The sequence below is a fragment of the Amaranthus tricolor genome, chromosome 5, assembly GCF_026212465.1.
Source record: "Amaranthus tricolor cultivar Red isolate AtriRed21 chromosome 5, ASM2621246v1, whole genome shotgun sequence".
NCBI lineage: Eukaryota > Viridiplantae > Streptophyta > Magnoliopsida > Caryophyllales > Amaranthaceae > Amaranthus > Amaranthus tricolor.
In genome coordinates, this window is record NC_080051.1 from 25064131 (window position 1) to 25086150 (window position 22020).

A 22020-nucleotide genomic window follows, 5' to 3' on the forward strand; every position below is an offset into this window, starting at 1 on the left:
ACAAAATTACATGATTACAATAATCCTGAACGTCGCTTCCCAATATTTAATAAATTGTCCATCCATCCAGATAATTCCATTATCTTTTTTTTTCCCTAACATAACCTCTCTTCCGGCCGTCCCCCTTCCCGTTTTCAACCACAATCACAAACACAACCAAATCAAATAATCAATCAATCAAGTACTGAAGAATGGGAGACAAGAACGCGACTCCAGCAGCGGTGAAGCGGATATCGAGATGGGTTCGAAGCCGATCGGTGCGAGAACAAGTCACAATGGGCGTAGTTTCCGCCATTGTTATACTTATTGTGTTGCGACTTATTTGGAAAACTCAGACTTACTTTTTTGTTTCAAGTCAAATCGCTCATTTTGCTGCTCTTTTGCTCTTAATTTATAAGCTCACCATCAACAAAACTTGTTCTGGTACGATTTCTATGCTCATTTCTTTTAATTTAATCTTCTTTATTGTTCATACGGAGTAGTTTAGTTTTTTTTCCAGATATTCTTGATTTAGATCCAGTTTAGATGAACGAGAAAAAATGTTTCTGATTTTGAGCTGATTATGTTGTCAAAATATCAAAACCATTGATTCATGTTGCTATATTTGTTCGGTTAGTATTGCGAATTGCCATTTGGAAGTAGGCTGTGCCTGTGCGGAGCGGTAGCTTTTAGGAGAGTTTTCCGCCACCTTGTAATTTATTCCACGTGCCTGGTTGGGTCACTTACATACTAATGGTATTGCCACCTCTATACTATGTTTAGATAACAATTATTAGAGAGAAAAGAAAATGGAAAGCAAAAGGATAAGAAAGAAAGAGAAAGGGTGATAAGACTTTCCTTTCAAATTTTCCTACCACCCAAAAGATTAATAATTCAATAAAAATTATTTATTTAATTTCTTTGAATTTCTTTCTTCCTATTTTGTTATTTTGTTATCTAACAAAATCCTTCCGGCTCTTTTCCTTCTATTTCCTTCCTTCTAAACACACTCACACACACTCTTAGTAATCTGTCCATGCTAATTACCTCTCCCTCTCATTCCCCATCACTGTCACGACAGTAAACATTAAAAATAAAATTATATGCAAATTACAATCTGCGAATTACAACAATTTTTATTGTTGGGGATTGTTGCCTTCAAAGTACTAAAGTCCGCAATATGCATGTCAAATTAAAAAATTCTGACCACTTAATCCAAAAAAATTTCGAACACTTGAAATGATCGGAATTATGTAATGCGGTTTTTTGCATGTGATGCGGTCTTAACGCCGTAGACTTTAATATCTTAATTGCTTTTATTCACAAAAGATAAAAGATTGAAGTTCTAATTGCAAAAGTTATAGATTGTAATTCGCAAGTTAATATATATAATAAATTATAATGTCCTGTAAAAAATAAAAGGATTATCAATAATAAAAAAGCATTAAATAAGTTGGAAATATTTAGAAATTATAAGTATTATAAAAATATTAAAATAAAATAAATTAAATAATTAAAGCTAATAATATTAAAAAATGTGATATAAATATAAATAATTAAGGCTAATTATATTATAATGTGTAATGAAGGTCGAGCGGACGTAATGATAATGTAAAGATAAAATTATGTAACGTGTCACAATTGATGGGTCCATTGCTACTAAAACTCGTGTAACACGTTGGTTTCCACGCTGCTTATTACTAAGCCAGTGTAGTGTAAGTGACTGACTCTTTTATCGTTTCCAATAACCTTGTGTTACAAACAAATAACAATTAATACTTCCTATATTTTTTATTCTCTCGTTTTTTTTAAATAAATTTTCAAAGTATATTTTAAGTCTTAATAAAAAATATCATAAAAAATTATAAAAAATATATAATAAAAAATATTCATTAAGATGAATACAAATTTCTATGAGAGACCATTTCTAATTGGGCTCATCCATTAAATATATTTTAAAATATTGTAAGTATGCATTAAGAATGATATAAGTAGACAATTAAGGATATTAAAAGTAGGCACTAAGGATACTGTAAGTAAGCATTAAGGATAATGTAAGTAGGTATTAAGAATATGGTAAGTAGGTATTAATCTTTAATGGACCGGTATTGAGATACGTCTCTCAAAGAGACGGTCTCTCAAGAAACTAGCTGTAAGATGAATCTAAAAATATCTCACATGAATATATTTTATCATCTATATATATCTTAGAAAATCTTAATTAAATTCCTCTCTTCAAAGTAGAATATTCTAAACAGAAAGATCACTAGGCAGAGGAAAAAAAGATAAATTTGGTGAAAATATGTTAAACCTTTGATACTTTCTGGAAATAGTTATCAACTTTCTGATCGAGATGAAATTCGATATTTTTAAGAATAATAATTGTACTATGTATTAAGAGAAGTTTAAAAAATAGTTTTTCCAAACGTATTTGATGGACAAAATGTTAATGGATGAATTTGTCAAGTTTATTTTTATGGAAAAGGAGGGCTGCATTGTAACTAAAACTGGACTAATTGCAGTAGTGATAAAAACATAAGATACGCTAAAGAAACAACTCATCTTGTTATCTTGTATCCCATATAATTAGCTGATTTCTCAATTTAATCATTTGATCAATTTGACGCATTCAATATGCATTGTATCAATTCAGTAGAGATAGTTTCACCATAAAACCATTACATTTAAGAATTTGTGGCTAAATAAATATTATTGCTTGTTAATTTATTTTTAGATTGGATAAATAATGCCTTGACTTGTAATAACTAATAAGGTTGTTGGGCTCAAATAGCATGACTCACGAGTCATGGACAAATATTTTGTTCTTGTCTGCTTTTGACAAGTTACTTGAACATGGACCATGCCACCATGCCACCCTAAGATTTTTAGGATGATACCTCATCGGGTTTGTATGTGCTGGAATATGACCCATAGTCCCAACCTAAAAGAGGAGAAACTCCAATTACCACTATGAACGAACTACAGGACGAAACAACCTGGACCCCTTCAGAGGTCCTGGCTCCCTGGGAAGGACGACTTAGCTCCCTGGAGGATTAAACTTGCTCCTTAGCTAAGATTCAGGACAACAGGACTCACAGAAGTAGCAGGATCATATCAAAAGGACCCTGGCAAAGAAAGAAGAACATAAAAGGCATTCTCTTCATCTTTGTTGAGTGTTGATTGTTCTATCCACAGCCGGAACAGGGTTCATGTGCGGCCAACTCTTTTGTTATCGGGTCTTGTGTTCAAATTTATCAAAGTACCGGAAAATAAAGATGTACAAAATCAATTGATCTTTCATGTAATCACCCAATTTCTCTTAATACAATGTGGTTCATTATATAGTTTAGTGGACTAAACATATAGCTAACATCAGGCTTGTCTCGTAATTTATATTTACATATCCTACTTGGTGTTCACAGGTCTATCTCTGAAAACTCAGGAGCTTACAGCAATATTCTTATTAATAAGAATGTTCTGTTCTTATGGTCTCTTACGTGATATGCATGTTGTACTTGATTCTTTGACCCTTGGAGCTACCCTCTGGGTGATCTATATGATGCGATTTAAGTTAAAGAGCACCTACGTGAAAGAGCATGACAACCTGCCTTTGTATTATGTGGTATGATAATTTGTGTTATGCATTTCTTAATCTTGGTAATGAAATATTTTTGCACAAAATAAAGTACTGCGCTCCTAATTCAATGGATAGTCGACAAACCTTTTAGTAAGATTCCGATGCACAAACAAGTATTCATAAGTTTGCTTACTACAGTATGTATATCTTCGTTTCCATATATGTTTCAACATTATGTCCTTCCTTTAAGATCTAGCATCAACATTTTTTTTATCACCTTATTCTGCAATCTGCATCAATAAATTTACTTCACTATTTTATATTTTTATATCGATCAGTTTTAGGCTTTTGGTAAAATTCCCACAAACAGGACATAAATGCTCATTGCGCATTCCAATATACAGAGCATTTCTCTCATATAAAAGTTTTGTATAGCCACATAATGTTGCCATTTGCCAACAGGGCGAAAGCCTTAATATCAAATGATTAGGATCAGCTAGATGGACCAACAAATCAATTCCAATTGTTGTCCACATAAATTCTATTTCTTCATTCATTTTAGTTTTCTGTCATTTCAAACTGCAAGTTCAAATCCTTCACACCTTAGTTCCAACTTTTTATCTTTCTCGTACAATAAATTATGAATGTGTATTTGGGAAAAGATACTACTTTCAGTACCGACAAAGTGCATTTTCTTTGGCAAATCGGTCTAACTTGGAGCTGAAGGGAAGCTATTTCTGCATATTCAATAAAAGAGAGTGCCTTTCATCTGGCGCAGTTGTGTTTCAGTCCTTTTTGTTACGCGTCTTAACACTTATGCACGTATAGACCGAAGCATAATAAATTTTTTTTTGCTTACATACTGTGTTTTCCGTTGACAGTTAGTGCCTTGCGCTGTTATTTCAATAATTGGTCATCCTGGAGTCAGGGCTGGCGTTATCTTGGGATTTTTATTTGTGTATTACATGACAATTGAAGCCGTTTCAGTGCTCCCCCAGCTTCAATTCATACAAAATGCTAAGGTAGTATTTCATTATCATTTATCAAACTCTATTCAGCTGGTAGAGGAGAGTTTCAGAATATTCTTTTTGTTAGTGTGTGTCCAGTGTCAGTTAGGGTGCTAATATACAGAGTTGCCTGATTTAGTTGGTCAACTTGAATTGTTTCTGAAAATGACTCGCCTCAAAGTTGAAACTGACTCGAATTCTGCCCGTTTGAACATTTTGATAGGGCTGGAGTAATGTAAGGATTATAAGACCAATAAGTCACGACCGAGGGTTGAGATTTGGTTGATGAACAATATAGATTTGAGCCATGTTTTTTATTCCAATATTTTCATTGCAGTTCACATAAGCTAAAAATATTTCTTTCTTATCACCATTTTGCTTATTTTAAATTTGTCTAATTTTCGTATTCAAATTTAATCGAACAAAGTTTCCCTTCTTCATCTTTTGATTATTTTGCAGATGGTTGAACCAGTTACCGCTCATTATGTATTTGCATTGGGTGTTTCAAGATTCTTTGCATTTGCAAATTGGATAAATTTGGTGAGCATATAATGTTTAATCCTAGTAGTGTTACAAGTGTTTATTTCCCTTTCCTTTAATGCTCATTTATTCATGGCATAATTTTGTTTATGTATCACACCATTCATGCATCCTGATAGAGTATAGTAGTATATAATATATGGGGCTACGAGCCTACAATTATTAGCTTAAGTTTTTGGTTCAGTCGATTCCTTAACATGGTATTAGATGCGCAAGTCTTAAATTTCATTTACCTCTCATTTGAAGTGGTTAATGAAGCCTCAGTTATGAGGAGAGCTTGTGCTGCATCTACACTTCGAAGCCAAAGTGCTTTCATGTGAGGGCGTGATAGAGCACATAACATAAGATGAGGCTACAATTATCGATTTAAACTTTTGGTTGAGTCAGTTCCTTAACACACCCAAAGGTGATTTTTCTTCGTAGTGCTTATATAAGGAATGAAAATGTTGGAATATTAGTAGGATACACAAGTGATATCATAACCCAATGAATCATATTATTTCCTCAATTATTTGAATTTCCTGCCTTATATTTTCGGTCATCAGATCAGGATGACCGTTTCTTCGAGGTTACAAAACTTCTTTCTTCTTATACTTTAGTTCGATATTACTCAAGCCCAAGTATTTGTATGTGTCCCAAACTTGGCTAAAACCTGAAATACTGAAGTGTTCCTTGATTTTGGTCCAAGACGATTCTTGAAAAATGCCCATTACTCATGAAAATTCTATTCGAGTAATATAGCTGTGAGACTAAAAGATTGAAGGTTATACATTATTGCTGATTCTATATAGATGCTCCCACATAATTTGCGCATCTTTTTAGCTAGCGAGCCCTATATTATGTCGGATTGAAATTTGTCTAAGATCCCTCGATTGACAGCAGTATGTTGTGAAATACCTGCAGCTTATTGACGGTGGTGGATCATTGCTAACCCAAATAGGACAGGGACATCTTTATATAGCAGTGGCTCTTCTGGCTGAAGTGGTTCAAACTTTCATCTTGGCCGACTTCTGTTACTACTACGTCAAGAGGTATTTGAAGAGTTTGTAATTACTGCTTATGACCGTTATTTCATTGCTGTAAACGAATACCAATATGCGACAATTGACGTGTTGAGAGATTAAGTTGTATAGCATACCTCTAAGATCAAGCAAATTACCCAAAAAACAACTAGTAACTTGAGTAAACTTAAGTCGTTAATTATCGCTCGTTTTCTTTAAACAGTGTAATGGCCGGAGAACGCATGATGAGACTACCTTCACAAGTGGTCTAAAGTTGGACAGTATTACTGTTGGCACGTTGAAGCAATAAAACATATGTTCGTGTAAAGGCTCAATCTTCTGCGCCAAAGCCTTCAACAAGAATAAAACGAGAAGTAACAAGACCTTGTTTTTGTTAATATTAATCGACAATCGTCATGTTTGCAGTATGTGCTTTGAGTCTTAAATGACTAAGGTTTTGATGTTCCTTAGTCCTGTTTATGTAAATTACTGTTAAATGAGTTTGCTCTGCAAACTTTTTGCTTTAATTTAGTTCTCGGTGATGTATGTACAAAGTTCAAAGTGTATATATTGGCTAAATAGTTCGTTTACAACCTATTATGCTCAACTGATAAAACTCAGAAGAAATCCTTTCAAGGAAATAAAACAGGAGAATTGTAGGTTGATCTTAGGTTAAATTTGATACAAAATTCTTGTATTTGTAGCTTAATTTGTTAAATTTGAATCCCACTCATTGACCACACAAGAAATAACTAAACAGGATTTCAAATTTATACTTATATATATCCAACAAAATCATAATCTTTTTTCCAAAAAATCTCAAATAAGAGTATTCTCATAATATGTATTAGATTAGATATTTAACTCATATATAAGACACATTTCTCTGTAAGAGCGTTTCATACAATAAATAATATCTACTTTATGTTGTTAGATAAAATAATTATATGTCTACCATCCGCTTAAGGAAAAATAAAAAAAATTAAAAGTATATTGCTTCGTCAAACAACGACATATTAACAGGTAATTCACTCGGCAACACACTTTTTAATTGTTTTTTTCAAAATATTTATTTTCACTATCAGCATAAAATCAGTATTATTTTATTTGTTAACCTTGAAAAGATTCACAAAATCAATTCAGAACATGTTAATTACAAAAAAAAAAAAAAAAAAAAAAAAAAAAAAATCTTAAAATTCCAAATACTTCCAATTAAACATAAATAACATAACTAGTGTGAGAACTTTATAAGGAAAATATCAAATCAAATATCGTAATACAATGAATGCTAATACACCAACGGACAATTCCTTCCAAGATCTCCTTAAAAACATGTATAATCCCTTCAAATTTCAATCCCTATTCCCTAATTTCTCCCTTCATTCTCGTAAACAATCGAAGAGAAGAGAATAGAATAGAATGGGAGAGAAAGGAGCATCAACGTCGACACCAATGGCGGTAAGGCGGCTATCGAGATGGATTCGAAGCCGATCAATGAAACAGAAAGTTATAATGGGCGCAGTATCAGCATCTATTTTGTTGATTTTTCTGATTTTTTTCGTGAAAAATCAAATGTTTTTCTTTGTCAGCTCTCAACTTGCTCATGCTGCTGGTCTCTTTATCTTAATTTATAAGCTCTTCATCACCAAAACTTGTTCTGGTATGCCATAATCAATTCTCAATTGTACTCCTGTATTATAAGCCTAATCAAATCTTTTGTTATGAAATAATTGATTAGTAGGAAATTAGGAATTTGTTATTGCCCTTTTGTTGTTATATAACCTTTTAGAATCCATTACATGTTGAATTGAGTGCAGTACTGCAGTCAAAGAAAATCAATGAAAGAAAGATAAATTTTTAGGTAATTATGGGGTAAATGGGTGGATTGGCGGTTGCATACATCTAACTCCAAAGCCTACCCTACATGGGAGCCACTTAATGGCACTGAGGTGATAGAAATGCACGAATGTATGGGAAACAGAGTAGTCAATATGAACTAGAAATGAAATTTCAGATTAGTTGATACTGATTTAGGTTAATAATTCCATCATAGTAACCAGTAATTCAAATTTTAGACGACAATGCTCAATTTGCAGCTTTTGTTTGACCAACTACTTGGGGCGCTTTGTGAGCCTGTAAGTAGTTTTTTGAGTAAAAAGCTGCTCATTTACTTGTTCAATATAGTATGATATATCAATATCCATATCATCTGGCAGTGTTATATATATACGTGATACATATGTACCCTTTATGGTGTGCACACAGGTCTATCATTAAAGACTCAAGAGCTTACAGCAATATTCTTAATATTGAGAATCTCAACTTATTTTGGATTATTCCAAGATGTGCACGTTGTACTTGATTCTCTAATACTTGGAGCTACTATTTGGGTGATCTATATGATACGGTTTAAGTTAAAGAGCACGTACACGAAGGAGCTTGATAACATGCCTTTGTTTTATGTGGTAAGCAAATATTTATGTCTGCTTCTCCATCCTCATTCATTGCATTCTTGCTTCATGTTCTAGTCTGATCTCTCACGGTTTCTAAATGATACTTGGGCTTGATTATGATTCATTTCTCTACTCAGATGTCTTTTATTGGTTTTGGCAAGTATGAACATGATATCACTACTGACATGTTTCTGCTTTCTGTTTACAGTTGATACCTTGTGCCATTGTTGCAATAATTGGACACCCTGGATGGCAAGGTAACATTATATGGAGATTTATCTTTGTGTATTATATGACAATTGAAGCGGTTTCAGTGCTGCCTCAGCTTCGTGTAATTCAAAATGCTAAGGTTAGTATATTTATGTCGTACTTTATATATATGCTCGTAATTGCTTCATCTCATTAAGTTAATGGTTCAAATATTCTGATCAACCGTTGGTCTTCTCCTAGATGATTAATACAGCTAGTTAAATTCTTCTGAACAACTTCCCAAATCTGAAAAACTTGTACTCATCTGAATTATTGATATTGTTGACATCAGTATGCCTCATTAGGCCTATTAATTTTCAAACGTACATGAGTTTAAGCATAAGAAATAATTGAACATGCTAAGCTTGAATCGAGCACTTTGTGTCTTATTCTAGTTCAAGGTTGATAAGTCTTCGCCGCAAGATTGATATGCCACAACTCAATTGAGCACTAGTAGAGTAAGAATGTTAGATAAAATGGACAACGACAACAATGTAAAATCCTTAATCCCAAATGATTGGGTCGGGTACATGAACAAAGAATTTTGTATGATCGTTCACATGAATTCTCATTCTCTATTCATTGTGATATCAATTATCTTAGCCTGTAAATTTAGATTCTTCATATCCTTTTTCATCCTTCTGGACTTTCTTTCCCTCTTGTTAAATCCCTAAAAGTTTTAATTTTCTAACTTCCTTACGTGTTCGCCAATACTTCATTGTTGCACCCATCCAAACCACACTGAATGATTTTCATTCATCTTATCCTTGATAAATGTGACATTCGAACCATACTAAGCATTTGCATTTCGATTACTTCCATCTTCCTACAATGATACTTCAGAAAAACTTAACGCTCTAATACATATTTTAGCGTTGGTGTATTGAGTGATCGATAAAACTTACGCTGAAGCATTAGGTACATACTTTCATCAGATAAAGTTCCAAGTGACTCTCCAATTTTGCCATCAACATTTAATCCTATGGTTTACATCCCAGTGAATACTTCCAATATGATGAGTATTTGAAGCATTCACTAAGGGTAATTTCTTTATCTTCCAACTATAAAGTGTCTTTGATTATGTCATTTGTTCTGAAATTACACTTCACTTATTCCGTCTTACTCCTACTTAATTTAGACTTTGTGACTCGAACTCTGGTCTCCATCATTCTAAATTATCAATTATCATTCACCCCTCTCCACTTTCAGCTACTAAAACATTGGCATTCGCATATAACATGAACCGTGACACATCTCTTTGGAACAAAGTACTACTTTTTTCTTAGTTGTAACATCCCTATAAATTGGTAAGTTTTCGTCATTCTTGAATAGCTTTTTTTTGTTTTTTTCACTATTGTCTTGACTTCCGCATTGCACCACATTGTATCCTTCCTTACTTTGATTTATCCCATTGATTATTTTTAAACTTTTCATTTTCATACCGGTAGCCTATGCATCTGATTCATCCCAATCAACTTCAACTACTTCCTAAACAAAAAGTTGAGCAATATCATCTTTTAATCTCCCACAAATAATTTTGCGTTCCTCTTTGACTTTTTTTCTTTTGGTCTTGCTCGCAAGAAAAAAGCTTGCTCGTGTAATCTGCGTTGGATGGTCACACACTATCCCGGTGGGCTGGTTAACCCAACAGTTTATGCAACTACTTCCATCCATCCAACTAGTCAAAACTCAAAAGTAATCCATTTGGGTTGCGTTTAAAAGTAGCCAATGACTTTTTTCTTAAACCATGTTTTATTATGTAGCAACCAACAAATCATATGAAACTGAAAAATCTAAGATGTATTCTTCTGGATTTCTTGCAACCTTATTCCACAATCAAACATATAGTGTTGCAATGTACATATCAACTACCAACTTATAGTTGCTAATTTTAAAGTCATTAAAAAGTAGTACAATTATACTTCTCCTTGAAGGGATGCCCATGTCATTATTATTTGTCAAAAGACTTGTTATCAAGGTTGATTTTCATCCACAAAATTTCCATGTTTAGGCATAGCTTCCTAGTTCAATTATTTAGTAAGCTAGCAGCTTGATCATTTATATACATTCTAATCTGATACTGAAGGACATACCTTCTTTATTATGGAGATTATGCCATCTTTTCCCTTGAAGGGAAACTGAAATGACTGTAATTTCTCTCTCTTCAGAAAATCTTCGATAAATAAGAGTAATAGAGCAACAGAGTATCTATTTCAATTGATTCAAAATGACGCCAAACACTAACATCATACCTAGTCCTAGTTGTACTCTTCAATTCTATTGACAAGTCCCTTAAACCTCTGGAGTCTGGACGATGGGCTGGGAAACACAATTTTCATGTCATTACCTTTCTTGTAAGTTGTAATGAATAAAAATTCTAGTCCAACTCCTAGTTGTCAGACAATTATGAATCCTATGAATATCCTTTTCCATATGTTTGGAAATTTTTGAAACACAACTTGAAAGTATCTGTCCGGATTCTATATTAATTCTATGTGCTCTCAGTTTAGGACTCACTTTGTGCTTTACTTAGGTGTGCATATACCTTGTTTGAAGCATAATTTAGACTTTTGATAACATTTGAAGTTGCTAACCAATGTATATATTTTACTTACATTTCAATCATTTGAGATGTTATTCTTTTGTGATGTGTTATTTTGCATATGGAATCTTATTTTTATTTTTCAATTTTTGTTAAAGGCGGTAACCGGTAATCTAACATTTCTTTTAGAATTTAATTTTCACTTTGTGTGCTGCAGATGGTTGAACCATTTACTGGACATTATGTCTTTGCCTTAGGTGTTGCAAGATTTTTAGCATGTGCAAATTGGATAATCATGGTCAGTAAACATATATTATCAATGCGCTAATCATGGTCAGTAAACATATATTATCAATGAGCTCTTCGTAGTCCTTCATTTTCAAGAGATTGTGTGTGCATCAGAATAAATTTCTTAATTCATGCCATTCATGATGCATCTACCTCTTATGCCTTTAATGTATTTTAGATTGTTGAATATATAACCTTTTATGACTTCTTCCCCGCACGAGAGCCTCATTGAACTCTTGAGTTTGTTGATGATGTATTTGAAGTATTTTTTGGGAAATGACGATCTAACCCCACTTATAATTTCTATTGCAAGAATAGGACTCTATAGAGCTCAACTTGCAGCAATTCTATAGCTGGCTGTTTTGCCTTGTCATTAACGAAAAGATAATATAGCAATGAAAATGCCATTGGCGTAGACATAAGTGTCACTGTTACTGCTATTCAGCTAAATTAAGTTTATATGTTCATTTAATGTTAATTTTCTAAACTGCAAGAGTATCCGATGTTTTTTATATATGAAATTTGTCAGAGATTCACCGTTGTATATTTTGCAACTAAATACAGCTCATCGATAGTGGTGGAGCACTGCTAACACATATAGGGCAAGGAAACCTTTATATACTAGTGGCTCTTCTCGCTGAGGTGATTCAAACATTCATTTTGGCAGACTTCTGTTACTACTACATCAAGAGGTAGTCTTTCGACTTGTATAATTTCGGTATCTTCATTAATGCAATTTACTTGTATCATTTGTTTCTTTCTAATAGATAGATTTCTCTATTAAAAAAACTCACATAAAAGAGAGAAGTGTATCTAACTAGCTCTTGAAAAGAAACAAATGATCATATAATACTACCTGGAGTTCAATCTTGTTTAATTTGTAGATTGATCTATTCCACAGTTTTACACAGCTTAATTGCTTGTTCTTATTTAGAATTAATATTGCTAGCAAAATTCATTAGTTTTATTTTTCCTCTTTTCCCATTTTATTACAAAATCTAAATAAGAAACATATTGTACAGTGTGATGGAGGGACAGCGCATGGTGAGGCTACTTTCACCTGTCTAAGATCGGGTTTGCTGAAAGCTGCAGAAATAAACTTTGTTCATTGGAATGCATAGCTTTGTAGTTTGTACAACTGCTTTTTTACAATCAAATAATAAAGAAAAAATCCAGAAAGAAAAAGAAATTTTTTTTCTCATCATATAAAGTCATGTATTGTAATTTCAGATTGTATGCAGTATGGTCCGTGTCTCATTTCTGTGTGGCAGTTTTGCAAACTGCAGTCAAGGATATTCAAAATTTCCACATCCTTCAAACTTTTGATTCCTATCCCAAGCAAAAGCAAATGCTTGGGATTTGGGGATGAGCAAGAGTGAACGATATCCGACGCTCTGAGGAGAACTTATTCAAGATCCTTGTGGGTGAAAAATATTTTCATCCAGATTCTTGTTTCATTGTCCGATTACTGAAGAAATATGTGCATATATTTGTACACATTAGGTGTAGTGTATTGAGTAAAGCTAGTTGAGCATGTACATGATCTTTCCTCTGTTGTATTAGTTTTTCGCTTGTGCAGCTGTCATATACAGGTAGATCTCTCTTACCGTACAACTTCATCGTCCTGGATATGTATATTGAGGTAGGTTGTATTTTAGATCCCTAGAGTAGAAATTTATCAATAATTTGTGAGCAAATCCAGTGAAGTTCAAAACTTTACCGGCGTCCTGTCCGTTTGGTTAGTTGTACTAAATGGAGGTAATGAAAATGATTTATAGCGTAAAATTTCATCAAAAGTTCCATGTCATTCCCATAGTGTTGAAACTTTGATCATAAAAAAGTTTTTGTTTACAAATTTTCATTACATATCATCACCTTTCCTAATGGTAATGCATTAGAATGAAATTTATGAAAAAAATGAGATGATTGAAATTGAACAAGCATGGCCACCAAGGTAGCCAAGAGATTTTTTCAACCAAAATAACACTAGTTTTCATTTCATTATCACCATTTATTACCACCTACCAAACGGGCACATGGTAAGAAGGTTTTTAAATCCATTCATTTGTCTATGCAGCTGTTTCTTAATCAGTTTTAGATGGCTAATGAAAGACTTGGAAGCTTACAAGGGAGCAGAGAAGAAGACGACCAAAAAGGGAACTATGTGGCTGGATCCATTGTTCCTTTCAAGTGGAGATGATACTCAAATGCAACCTACAAAACTACAACCATGCTGTTCAATGGAGGTAATTTCAAAACTTTTGAGTAGTGAGTTAAAATAACTTCAATAGATATATAGCATAACGCAAAAACATGGTTTTGGGTCGCGGTAACAGTATCGGTTGTGAAACAGGTTTTGCGGTGTGGATTGTTTTACGGCTATCTCGGTTTATATTTTGGTCGGGATAAGTTCAAAAACCTTTTACAATACGGTTGTAAATGCGGATGATATTTGCACTCTGATGAAAAGATGGTTCATGTACAATAACAAATGCATAATTTAAGGAACATGATCAGATGTTGCCTGTTTAAGTCAAAATTTCATGCTTGTTAAATCTTTTGAAGCCAAATCAGTGAGGAATTTCTGTATTTGATTGTGTTGCAATGGATGCTTGGTTGGTGTTTGGTTTGGTAAATTATTTTTGGGGGTTTTGAAGATTTTTTTAGTCTTAGGCTTCTCAAAGATTTCATTGTCTTTTTTTTTGCTTGCTTTTCAGTAGTAAATTTGGCAGAATTATCAAATCATAGCCGTATTTAAAATGTTAAACCAAATTTCAATTACTCGTTCACTACAAGAATTTTTTTTCTCATTTAAAAATGTTGGATCAAAAATAGGAGAATCAACTATTAGTGGTAAATTAAAAAAAACAATAAGACTGTCTCAATCTAAAATTGAATTATAGAAGTATATTGGAGTATTATGAAAGGTAATGAATTTAGCTTAACTTATGTATTGTTTCCCAATATATCTTAAATATTACTAAAGAACTACATTAGTCACATGACAACACATTGTGTTCATAAATAATGATCATATACATCTTAATGAAAAACTTTCCTATCGCTTTAAATACTAAAAAATATTGACATGCTAATAGATTATTTTATTTTTACAAAAATGAGCATAGATTGTTGAATGTGCTTAAAAATTATTAGACAGCATGAAGAAAAAAGACTAATAAAGAATTGAACTTAAATATTTTTTAAAAGTGATATTTGCTCTCTAACTGAGACAATATTTAATTTTAAAAAATACACATTCTTATTTCATACCTAATAAACAAATTCAGTTTACTTCCATAAAACTTGCAGTCATTCTCCAAATCTTCTAGTCACTCTAACCACATTATGTGTAATCAGCGTATCCTTCTTAATTCTATTTAATAGAAGTATTACATCAACTTGCTTAATTAATAAGTCTTTCACTTGGATTAATAACCAAGCAAATATTCATTATTATTCTCCTTTGACTAGTAATTAGTAACTAAACCATAACATTGATGGGGAATAAGAGGGAAACTCCGACGCCGATGAAGCAACTAACGAGATGGGTTTGGAGACGATCGGTCCGGGAGAAAGTAACCATGGGCACGGTTATAACCCTTGTGTTATTGATTTTGTTAAAGGTTATGGTGAAAAAGAATTCCCATTTGTTTGTTGCAACACAACTTGCTCATTGTGCTGGTATCTTAGTCTTAATTTACAAGCTCTCTATTACTAAAACTTGTTCTGGTAATACTTCATTCCTATTCTAAATTTAGCTTTTGAGATATTAATATTACCGTTCAACTTTAATTTTACCGCCCTTAAAATTTAGTGTAATTTTAGTAGGAAAATTTCTTGACAATTTTTTTTTTCACAAATTATTCCAACGCATTATCTTTGGGGAGCTGATATTAGCATTTGGAGAGGTGGTGTTTGGCAATAGATGGTAATGAAAAATTGCAAAAAAGAATAAATAAAAAGTAAATAAATAAAAAAACTTTTGTGATCAAATGTTCATTATCATTGAAATGACATGATATATATATCATGGAAATTTACACTACAAACTATTGACATCACTACTTAGTTCAACCACCAAACGGGCCATAAGAGTGGTGAATGTACTCCTTCACCTCATTGAGATTGCTAGATTTAATTTTTTGGGGTTCGGCAAATGTCTGATAGCTAGTAACTTGCAACTCATTACAATGGATGATTGACAAACTGATTTAATCAACTGGTTTGACCAACTGTTTCTAAACCTGCTACTATGAATAACTTGTTTAAAATAGCGTATTCATAACAATGAGTTTCAACCAATTTATTTTTCAAACACTAGCATTTGATGGTTTGACCATTCACCCCTCTATTTGTATAAAAATAAATAAAATTATTCAATAAACTATTTCGCAAACATCCACTTAATGTGATAAACTTTTAAAACCAAATATAACAATTTCAATGGGAAGCACAACTATATCCTCCAACTTGTAGTCTAGTAGTTAGTAGGAGCAGTAATAATAAAGATAATGCAAATGATGTTGAATTACTCCACAGGTCTATCATTGAAGACTCAGGAACTTACAGTGATATATTTGATTATGAGGATCATCTGTCACTTTACACTGGTACAAGATGTAGGTATTGTACTTGATTTTCTAACCCTTGGATCAACTCTATGGGTCATCTATATGATACGGTACAAGTTAAAAACCACCTACTTGCAAAACCTTGACAATATGCCTTTATATTATGTGGTAAGCAACTTACCTTTCTTATTCACTTGTCCCTCTTTACTTAATTTACTAATCTCTTAGTAAGTATTTTTAAGTAGAGTGTGTATAAATTATCAAATTACTATAATAAATTTTACTAATTACGCACTTAAAGTACTAACATTACACTGAAATAGATAAGTACAAAGTACTTTCTGTTCCAGTCATTTAGCCTTATTTGCTTTTGACACTGTCACCAAGAAAATCTCTAAATTTTAATCAGCATTATCTTTAGTATGTTAAATATATCCCTTTATTAGAGATATAATTAGAGTCTAGAGAATAGTGGAAAACAACAAATCACACACCTTTTAAAGGAAGTTGAACCCTATAAATCTCAGTCGTAGACTATAAATGCTCGTTTGCAAAAATTATCAAATCGTCAACATATATGATAGTATTCATTGTTCAGTTCAAAGAACATTGATTGGGGGACTAGAGCAAATATTTAAAGTGTGATTGAATAAAAATATATTTTTAAAAAAATATCTAAAAAATATTTAATGCTTCAACCATGAGCGTAGCGAATATTGCTAACTAGTGGCGTGTTACGGATCTATGATGTTTGCAGTTGGTGTCCTGTGCGATTGTATCAGCAATTGGACACCCAGCATGGCAAATTAATTTTTTTGGAAACCAATTTGAATTTGTGAGGAGATACTTCTATGTGTATAATTTGACTATTGAAGCCCTTTCTATGCTCCCTCAACTTCGTTTGATACAAAATGCCAAGGTATTCATCTTTTCCATTATGATCTATAGCTTTATACCTTATAGTTAAATTAGGTTATTATTATTCGTGTGATATATGGTGATGATAATTTTTTGTGAAAATTAAAAAAGTAACATTAGTAGTAGTATATAAATTGATATATTAATTGTCTTTAATTTTAAAGAACTATTCAATATGAATATTATTATCGCTCGTTTAAACTAGTAATATATAGTATTATGATATTTAATGTTGTTTCATTTAAGTAATTGTGAAACTTAAATAGTTAGTTTATAACCTAATTTAGCCCTTTGTGTTTCATATTGTGTTATCAGATGGTTGAACCATTTACTGCTCATTATGTCTTTGCTCTGGGAGTCGCAAGATTCTTCTCATTCACGAATTGGATTATTATGGTAAGTAATAAGGACCAAAAATAAACAACCACTATTTTGGTAAAAATTATACTAAAAAACCAAAAATATACTCGTATGTATATATTCCACTCATGTTGTATTTAAGTGAAAAAATTATTTTAAAATTTGAAAATAAATTGAAATGATGCAAAATGAGTGAGACAAATGAGTATATCGGTATGGCCCTTTGATATTGATATTGCTACTAATAGTAACACTTTTTCTTATTATGTGTCGCTAGTCGCTATCAATAGCAATCTTAAATGGACGGAACGAGTAGTATTCTAGTAGATGAAGTGGTACTTGGAAGTGAAATGAAATGTGTATGTTTAAGTTATTAAGTCATTGATTTTGGAAATTTGTACAGCTGATTGACAGTAAAGGGGCTCTCTTGACACAAATTGGGAAGGGACGTCTATATTTAGTGGTAGCTCCTCTCTTTGAAGTGATTCAAACTTTCATCTTGGCTGACTTTTGTTATTACTATGTCAAGAGGTATTTACATAATACATTGATCTATGACATATAATAATCTCCTTCCAATTTTTTTCTTATACATGTTCTTGTTTCATTTTCTTATTTCTATGACTTGGGAAGGATTTAATGAAAACCATAAAAATGTTTTTTTAAGTTATAAGTGTTTTTTAGTGGTACCTAGTTAACGTATAGGGTACGCATACTTTTGTGTTTCAATTAAAATAATAACGAAAATGTCGTAGAAACTATGCTTCCCTAAAGATTGAATTTATATTATCATTTCAAGTTGCAGATATTTACCAAAATGCTACTAAAATATATACTTTAAAAAAGTAAATATATACTCCCAATTTTAAGTTTTCACGAGATAATTTTTGCTATATTTTTAATAATTAATAAAGTAATTTTATATTTATTAAATATAATATTAGCAGTTAAGGTTTAAATATATTAAAATTAATGTTAGAGTATATAACATATCTTGGGGCCTCAACCATCAGCTTAAGCTTTTGGTTGAGTTGGTTCCTTGATATGGTATCAGAGCCAATGTGACAAGAGGTCATGGGTTCGAATCTCAACCACCCCTCATTTAAAGTGGAATATTTAATGCCAACTATGAGGTGGGCCTGTGTTGCATCCACACTTCTAGCCTAAAGGGATCTTGTGTGAGGGGGCGTGTTAGAGTATATAACATATCCTGAGGTCTCAACCATCAGCTTAAGCTTTTGGTTGAGTTGGTTCCTTGACAATTAACATGATTATATTACATGTGAACATTTATTTTGTTGTTTTATTGATATTTTTGTGGATTGATTATTACATATAAACTCTAAAAAAGCAAATGGGTTATTACAGTGTGATGGAAGGACGGCGTATGATGAGGTTACCCTCACTTGTTTGAGGTTAGGACATGAGTTTCTGTTCACAATGTAAATGGACACCAATGAAAAAGACTTGGTTTCCTCTGTATTATTATAATTTATAAATATAATAAAGTTGTGTTCTTTTATTGAAGATAGGCTAGAAAATCTCTCTGAATACATTAATTTTTTGTGTGAATGGTGAGAATTTATAAAATGGGTGGAACAATTTCTTGATGGGTTGGGGTTTATATAAAGTCTTAGTGGATTGAGCCAAGTTAGCGACCCATTTGAGCCGGGGCAAACCGGCCCATTTATTTTCATTTATCATCCTCGAATACTTTTTCCTTTTCCAGGGTATTCTGGTTCTGAAATGATATATCTCCGTATCTATCGGCTACTCTTTTGAGTGATCTTCTCTCAAAGAGTCGATCTCAAATTAATAAATACACATATTTATTTTCTCTTTAATTTGTATTAATTGGGTTATTTAGTCTATATAATTAATCCGTCTCTCAAAGAAACCGTTTCTCACAATAATTTATACATATTTATTATGTTCTTCTCCCAACTGGCCAACATTATCCCGCCTTGCTATTTTTTCTTACAGTAATTCTTAAATGAGACGGTTTCACGGTGAGACCATCTCTGTTGGACTGGTACAATATATATTTTCTGTCTTAAAGTGATCACTTATAACATTAAAATGATCACTTATAATCTTAAAATATTCCTTTTTTATAGTCTTAAAATGATAACTTATAACCTTAAAACGATCATTTAAGATCTTAAAGTAATCAATTAAAAATAGACTAATTATATGAACTCATCTCATAATGAGACGGCCTCATATAAAACGAGCTGTTTTTCTTAATGAATTGACCCATTAAAAGCCAGACCTATAAAAAATTACGGGCTTGACCCTTTAGAATGAACTGGGTTTTGGGCTTTTAGTGGGAATACTAACATCAAAACTGAAACACTTTTTATTTATTGTTATTTTTTTGTTAATATTCTTATTTTCTCCCTCCCTCTTTAAAAACTCTCTCTCAATCTCATTATTTTTCTAAAATTCACTAAATTTACATTCAAACATTCATCTCTTTCAATTGAAACATGGAAATACAAGAATCTAACCACGCAAATTACAATTATATGTATTTCCTAATCTAATCTCTTTTAAAATTTAAAAATAAAACGGGTTAAATCGCACAAAACACTTAACTTGACCTAGTCGCACGAAACGTGTTACTTGGCCAAAGTCAAGTCAAACGTTTTGTGTGATTTGGTTCCCTTTCTCCTTTTATCTTTGATTACTTTTTATTATTGTTAATTATTTCTTAAATAGTTACTCCAATTTATTAAATTATCATTTATTATAATATTAAATTATTTTTGTATTTTTAATTACGTAGAAATATGGTTAATAATCATGGACTAGGGAAAGGATTATTTAGAGATTTATTTTCTAGGGGTAGTTATAAACCTATTAAAGGCCACCCTCATAAGAGGTACAAATATTTATATGAGAAGGTCTTTTCGTAAGACGCACCCCACACAAGGCCTGAATAGCTCAATTAATACAAATTGTTTAGCATATAAATTCCTTGTTATGACATCGTCTCACCGAGAGACGGTCTCTCACAAGAGTAGTTCCATAAGAGGAGTGTTGTCGAGTCTGCACGTCACATAAAACAATGTAGGCGCTTGGACTACTCAACCCGAGGGGAGGTACCTTAGATCATGTACACTAATATTGATGACCCTATGAGCGAACACAGTTCCTCGGGTCAACTGATGATACAGATAGTTTAAGTGAGTCTAAGGGATAGACTCCCGCACATTATTATATGGGATAAACCATTGACTATATTGGACTCTACTATCGTTAGAGGCCGAAGGGGTAGGTTTGCTACCACATGGATATGAACTAATATTTCTAGCAGTGTTGATGTCCCACCTGATAATCCAATTGAAGATCTTGCCACTCCTGCTATGCAACATACGAAGACTGTACTGCTAGCTAGGATTGGGTTATTATTACACTTTAGATTTCTCCGTTACACATAAACCTAAAGAAATCAAGACACAGAAAACAACATGGATCAAGTCAAAGATCTATTTATCAAATGGCAACTCTCATCTCCAAAGGAGGCCTTAAAGTGTGCGACTGGACTTTTATGGAGTTGTACAAAATATGCAACTCAACCTAGCTAGATGCAATAGCGCGTTTTATCCAACTAAGCCTAAGCTGAAACACACACTTTGTGCAACTTTATAAGTCCATTGAAAGAATTTTTCGTTAAAAATAATATCTATAAAACAAATTGTTGTGAGTATGATCTCTCTAAGAGACGTATTAGATATATGAATTAAATAATTCAATTAATATAATTTAACAAGTTATAAGAATAGTAGCTTTTTATTTTAAGGTTACCTCTTTAAAGACGGTCACTCACAAAAGTAGTTATTTAAAAAATTATCAAAAGATAACAATACAATAAAATAAAAATTAAAAATTAGACAAATGTGTTTAGCTATAAAAAAATCGAACAACTCATGACAGAAAGGAAGCTGGGAAGGTGGCCGGGTGGGACCGTACACCGTAACGTAGAGCAGTGAGCATAATCTTATTCAAAAGAAGTATCAAATGAATTATGAAGTGTTCATGCACCGTAGGCGCGTAGGACTACTGCATACTGGAACATAGCCCCTATACTGTCATATTACACGTGTCAAACATGCATAAGTTCATGCTTCTTACTTTTTCATTCCTCTTGGGTTTTTCCCATTATTAAATGGCGCAACTTGTCCCTCAATTTCTCCATCCTACGTGTCTCAACCTACAAAAAGAAATCCTTAACTAATCCATCCATCCACAGCTCGCCACATGTTTCACGCTTTTCGTTGATGCGTCACCGTCATTACCATACTCACTCCAGCACTTCAGCGCTGTCATTCTTCTTCTACGTGTCCCATTTCTGGTGGGTATGAAAAATTAAGTCGGGTCCACTCCCTGTAACACGTGTCCCCTGCCTATTGTGCAACGTCCTTGTCTGTACGATCTAGAGTCTAGAGTCAATATGTGATTAGAAAATTCAAATAAAATCTCAATTGATTTTATTTTTTTATATAAATTAGTTGAAATATACTTCTTCC

General features: G+C 32.6%; 3 protein-coding genes across 5 annotated transcripts; all 3 read left to right on the forward strand.

The window, feature by feature from the left end:
• LOC130813048 (uncharacterized) lies at positions 1 to 6699 on the forward strand. Its single transcript, XM_057678751.1, has 6 exons — positions 1 to 423; positions 3402 to 3601; positions 4438 to 4578; positions 5023 to 5103; positions 6007 to 6134; positions 6328 to 6699. Exons 1-6 carry the CDS (start codon positions 192 to 194, stop codon positions 6374 to 6376), a joined length of 831 nt encoding a protein of 276 aa, XP_057534734.1. The 5' UTR covers positions 1 to 191; the 3' UTR covers positions 6377 to 6699.
• A 610-nt stretch (positions 6700 to 7309) lies between these two features.
• On the forward strand, positions 7310 to 14435 carry LOC130813047 (uncharacterized). 3 transcript variants are annotated; one of them, XM_057678748.1, is made up of 8 exons: positions 7310 to 7764; positions 8370 to 8569; positions 8766 to 8906; positions 11566 to 11646; positions 12201 to 12328; positions 12659 to 13278; positions 13714 to 13882; positions 13990 to 14425. In XM_057678748.1, exons 1-6 carry the CDS (start codon positions 7524 to 7526, stop codon positions 12702 to 12704), a joined length of 837 nt encoding a protein of 278 aa, XP_057534731.1. In that variant the 5' UTR covers positions 7310 to 7523; the 3' UTR covers positions 12705 to 13278; positions 13714 to 13882; positions 13990 to 14425. The 3 variants fall into 3 exon arrangements, with proteins under 3 accessions (XP_057534731.1, XP_057534733.1, XP_057534732.1); XM_057678749.1 differs by having other exon boundaries at positions 7367 to 7764; positions 12659 to 13882; positions 13990 to 14435; XM_057678750.1 differs by lacking the exons at positions 12659 to 13278; positions 13714 to 13882; positions 13990 to 14425 and having other exon boundaries at positions 7364 to 7764; positions 11566 to 11681.
• Positions 14436 to 15112: 677 nt separating this feature from the next.
• LOC130813049 (uncharacterized) lies at positions 15113 to 18996 on the forward strand. The gene is made up of 6 exons (XM_057678752.1): positions 15113 to 15368; positions 16179 to 16378; positions 16968 to 17129; positions 17444 to 17524; positions 17892 to 18019; positions 18857 to 18996. Exons 1-6 carry the CDS (start codon positions 15137 to 15139, stop codon positions 18900 to 18902), a joined length of 849 nt encoding a protein of 282 aa, XP_057534735.1. The 5' UTR covers positions 15113 to 15136; the 3' UTR covers positions 18903 to 18996.
• The last annotated feature ends 3024 nt before the right edge of the window (positions 18997 to 22020 follow it).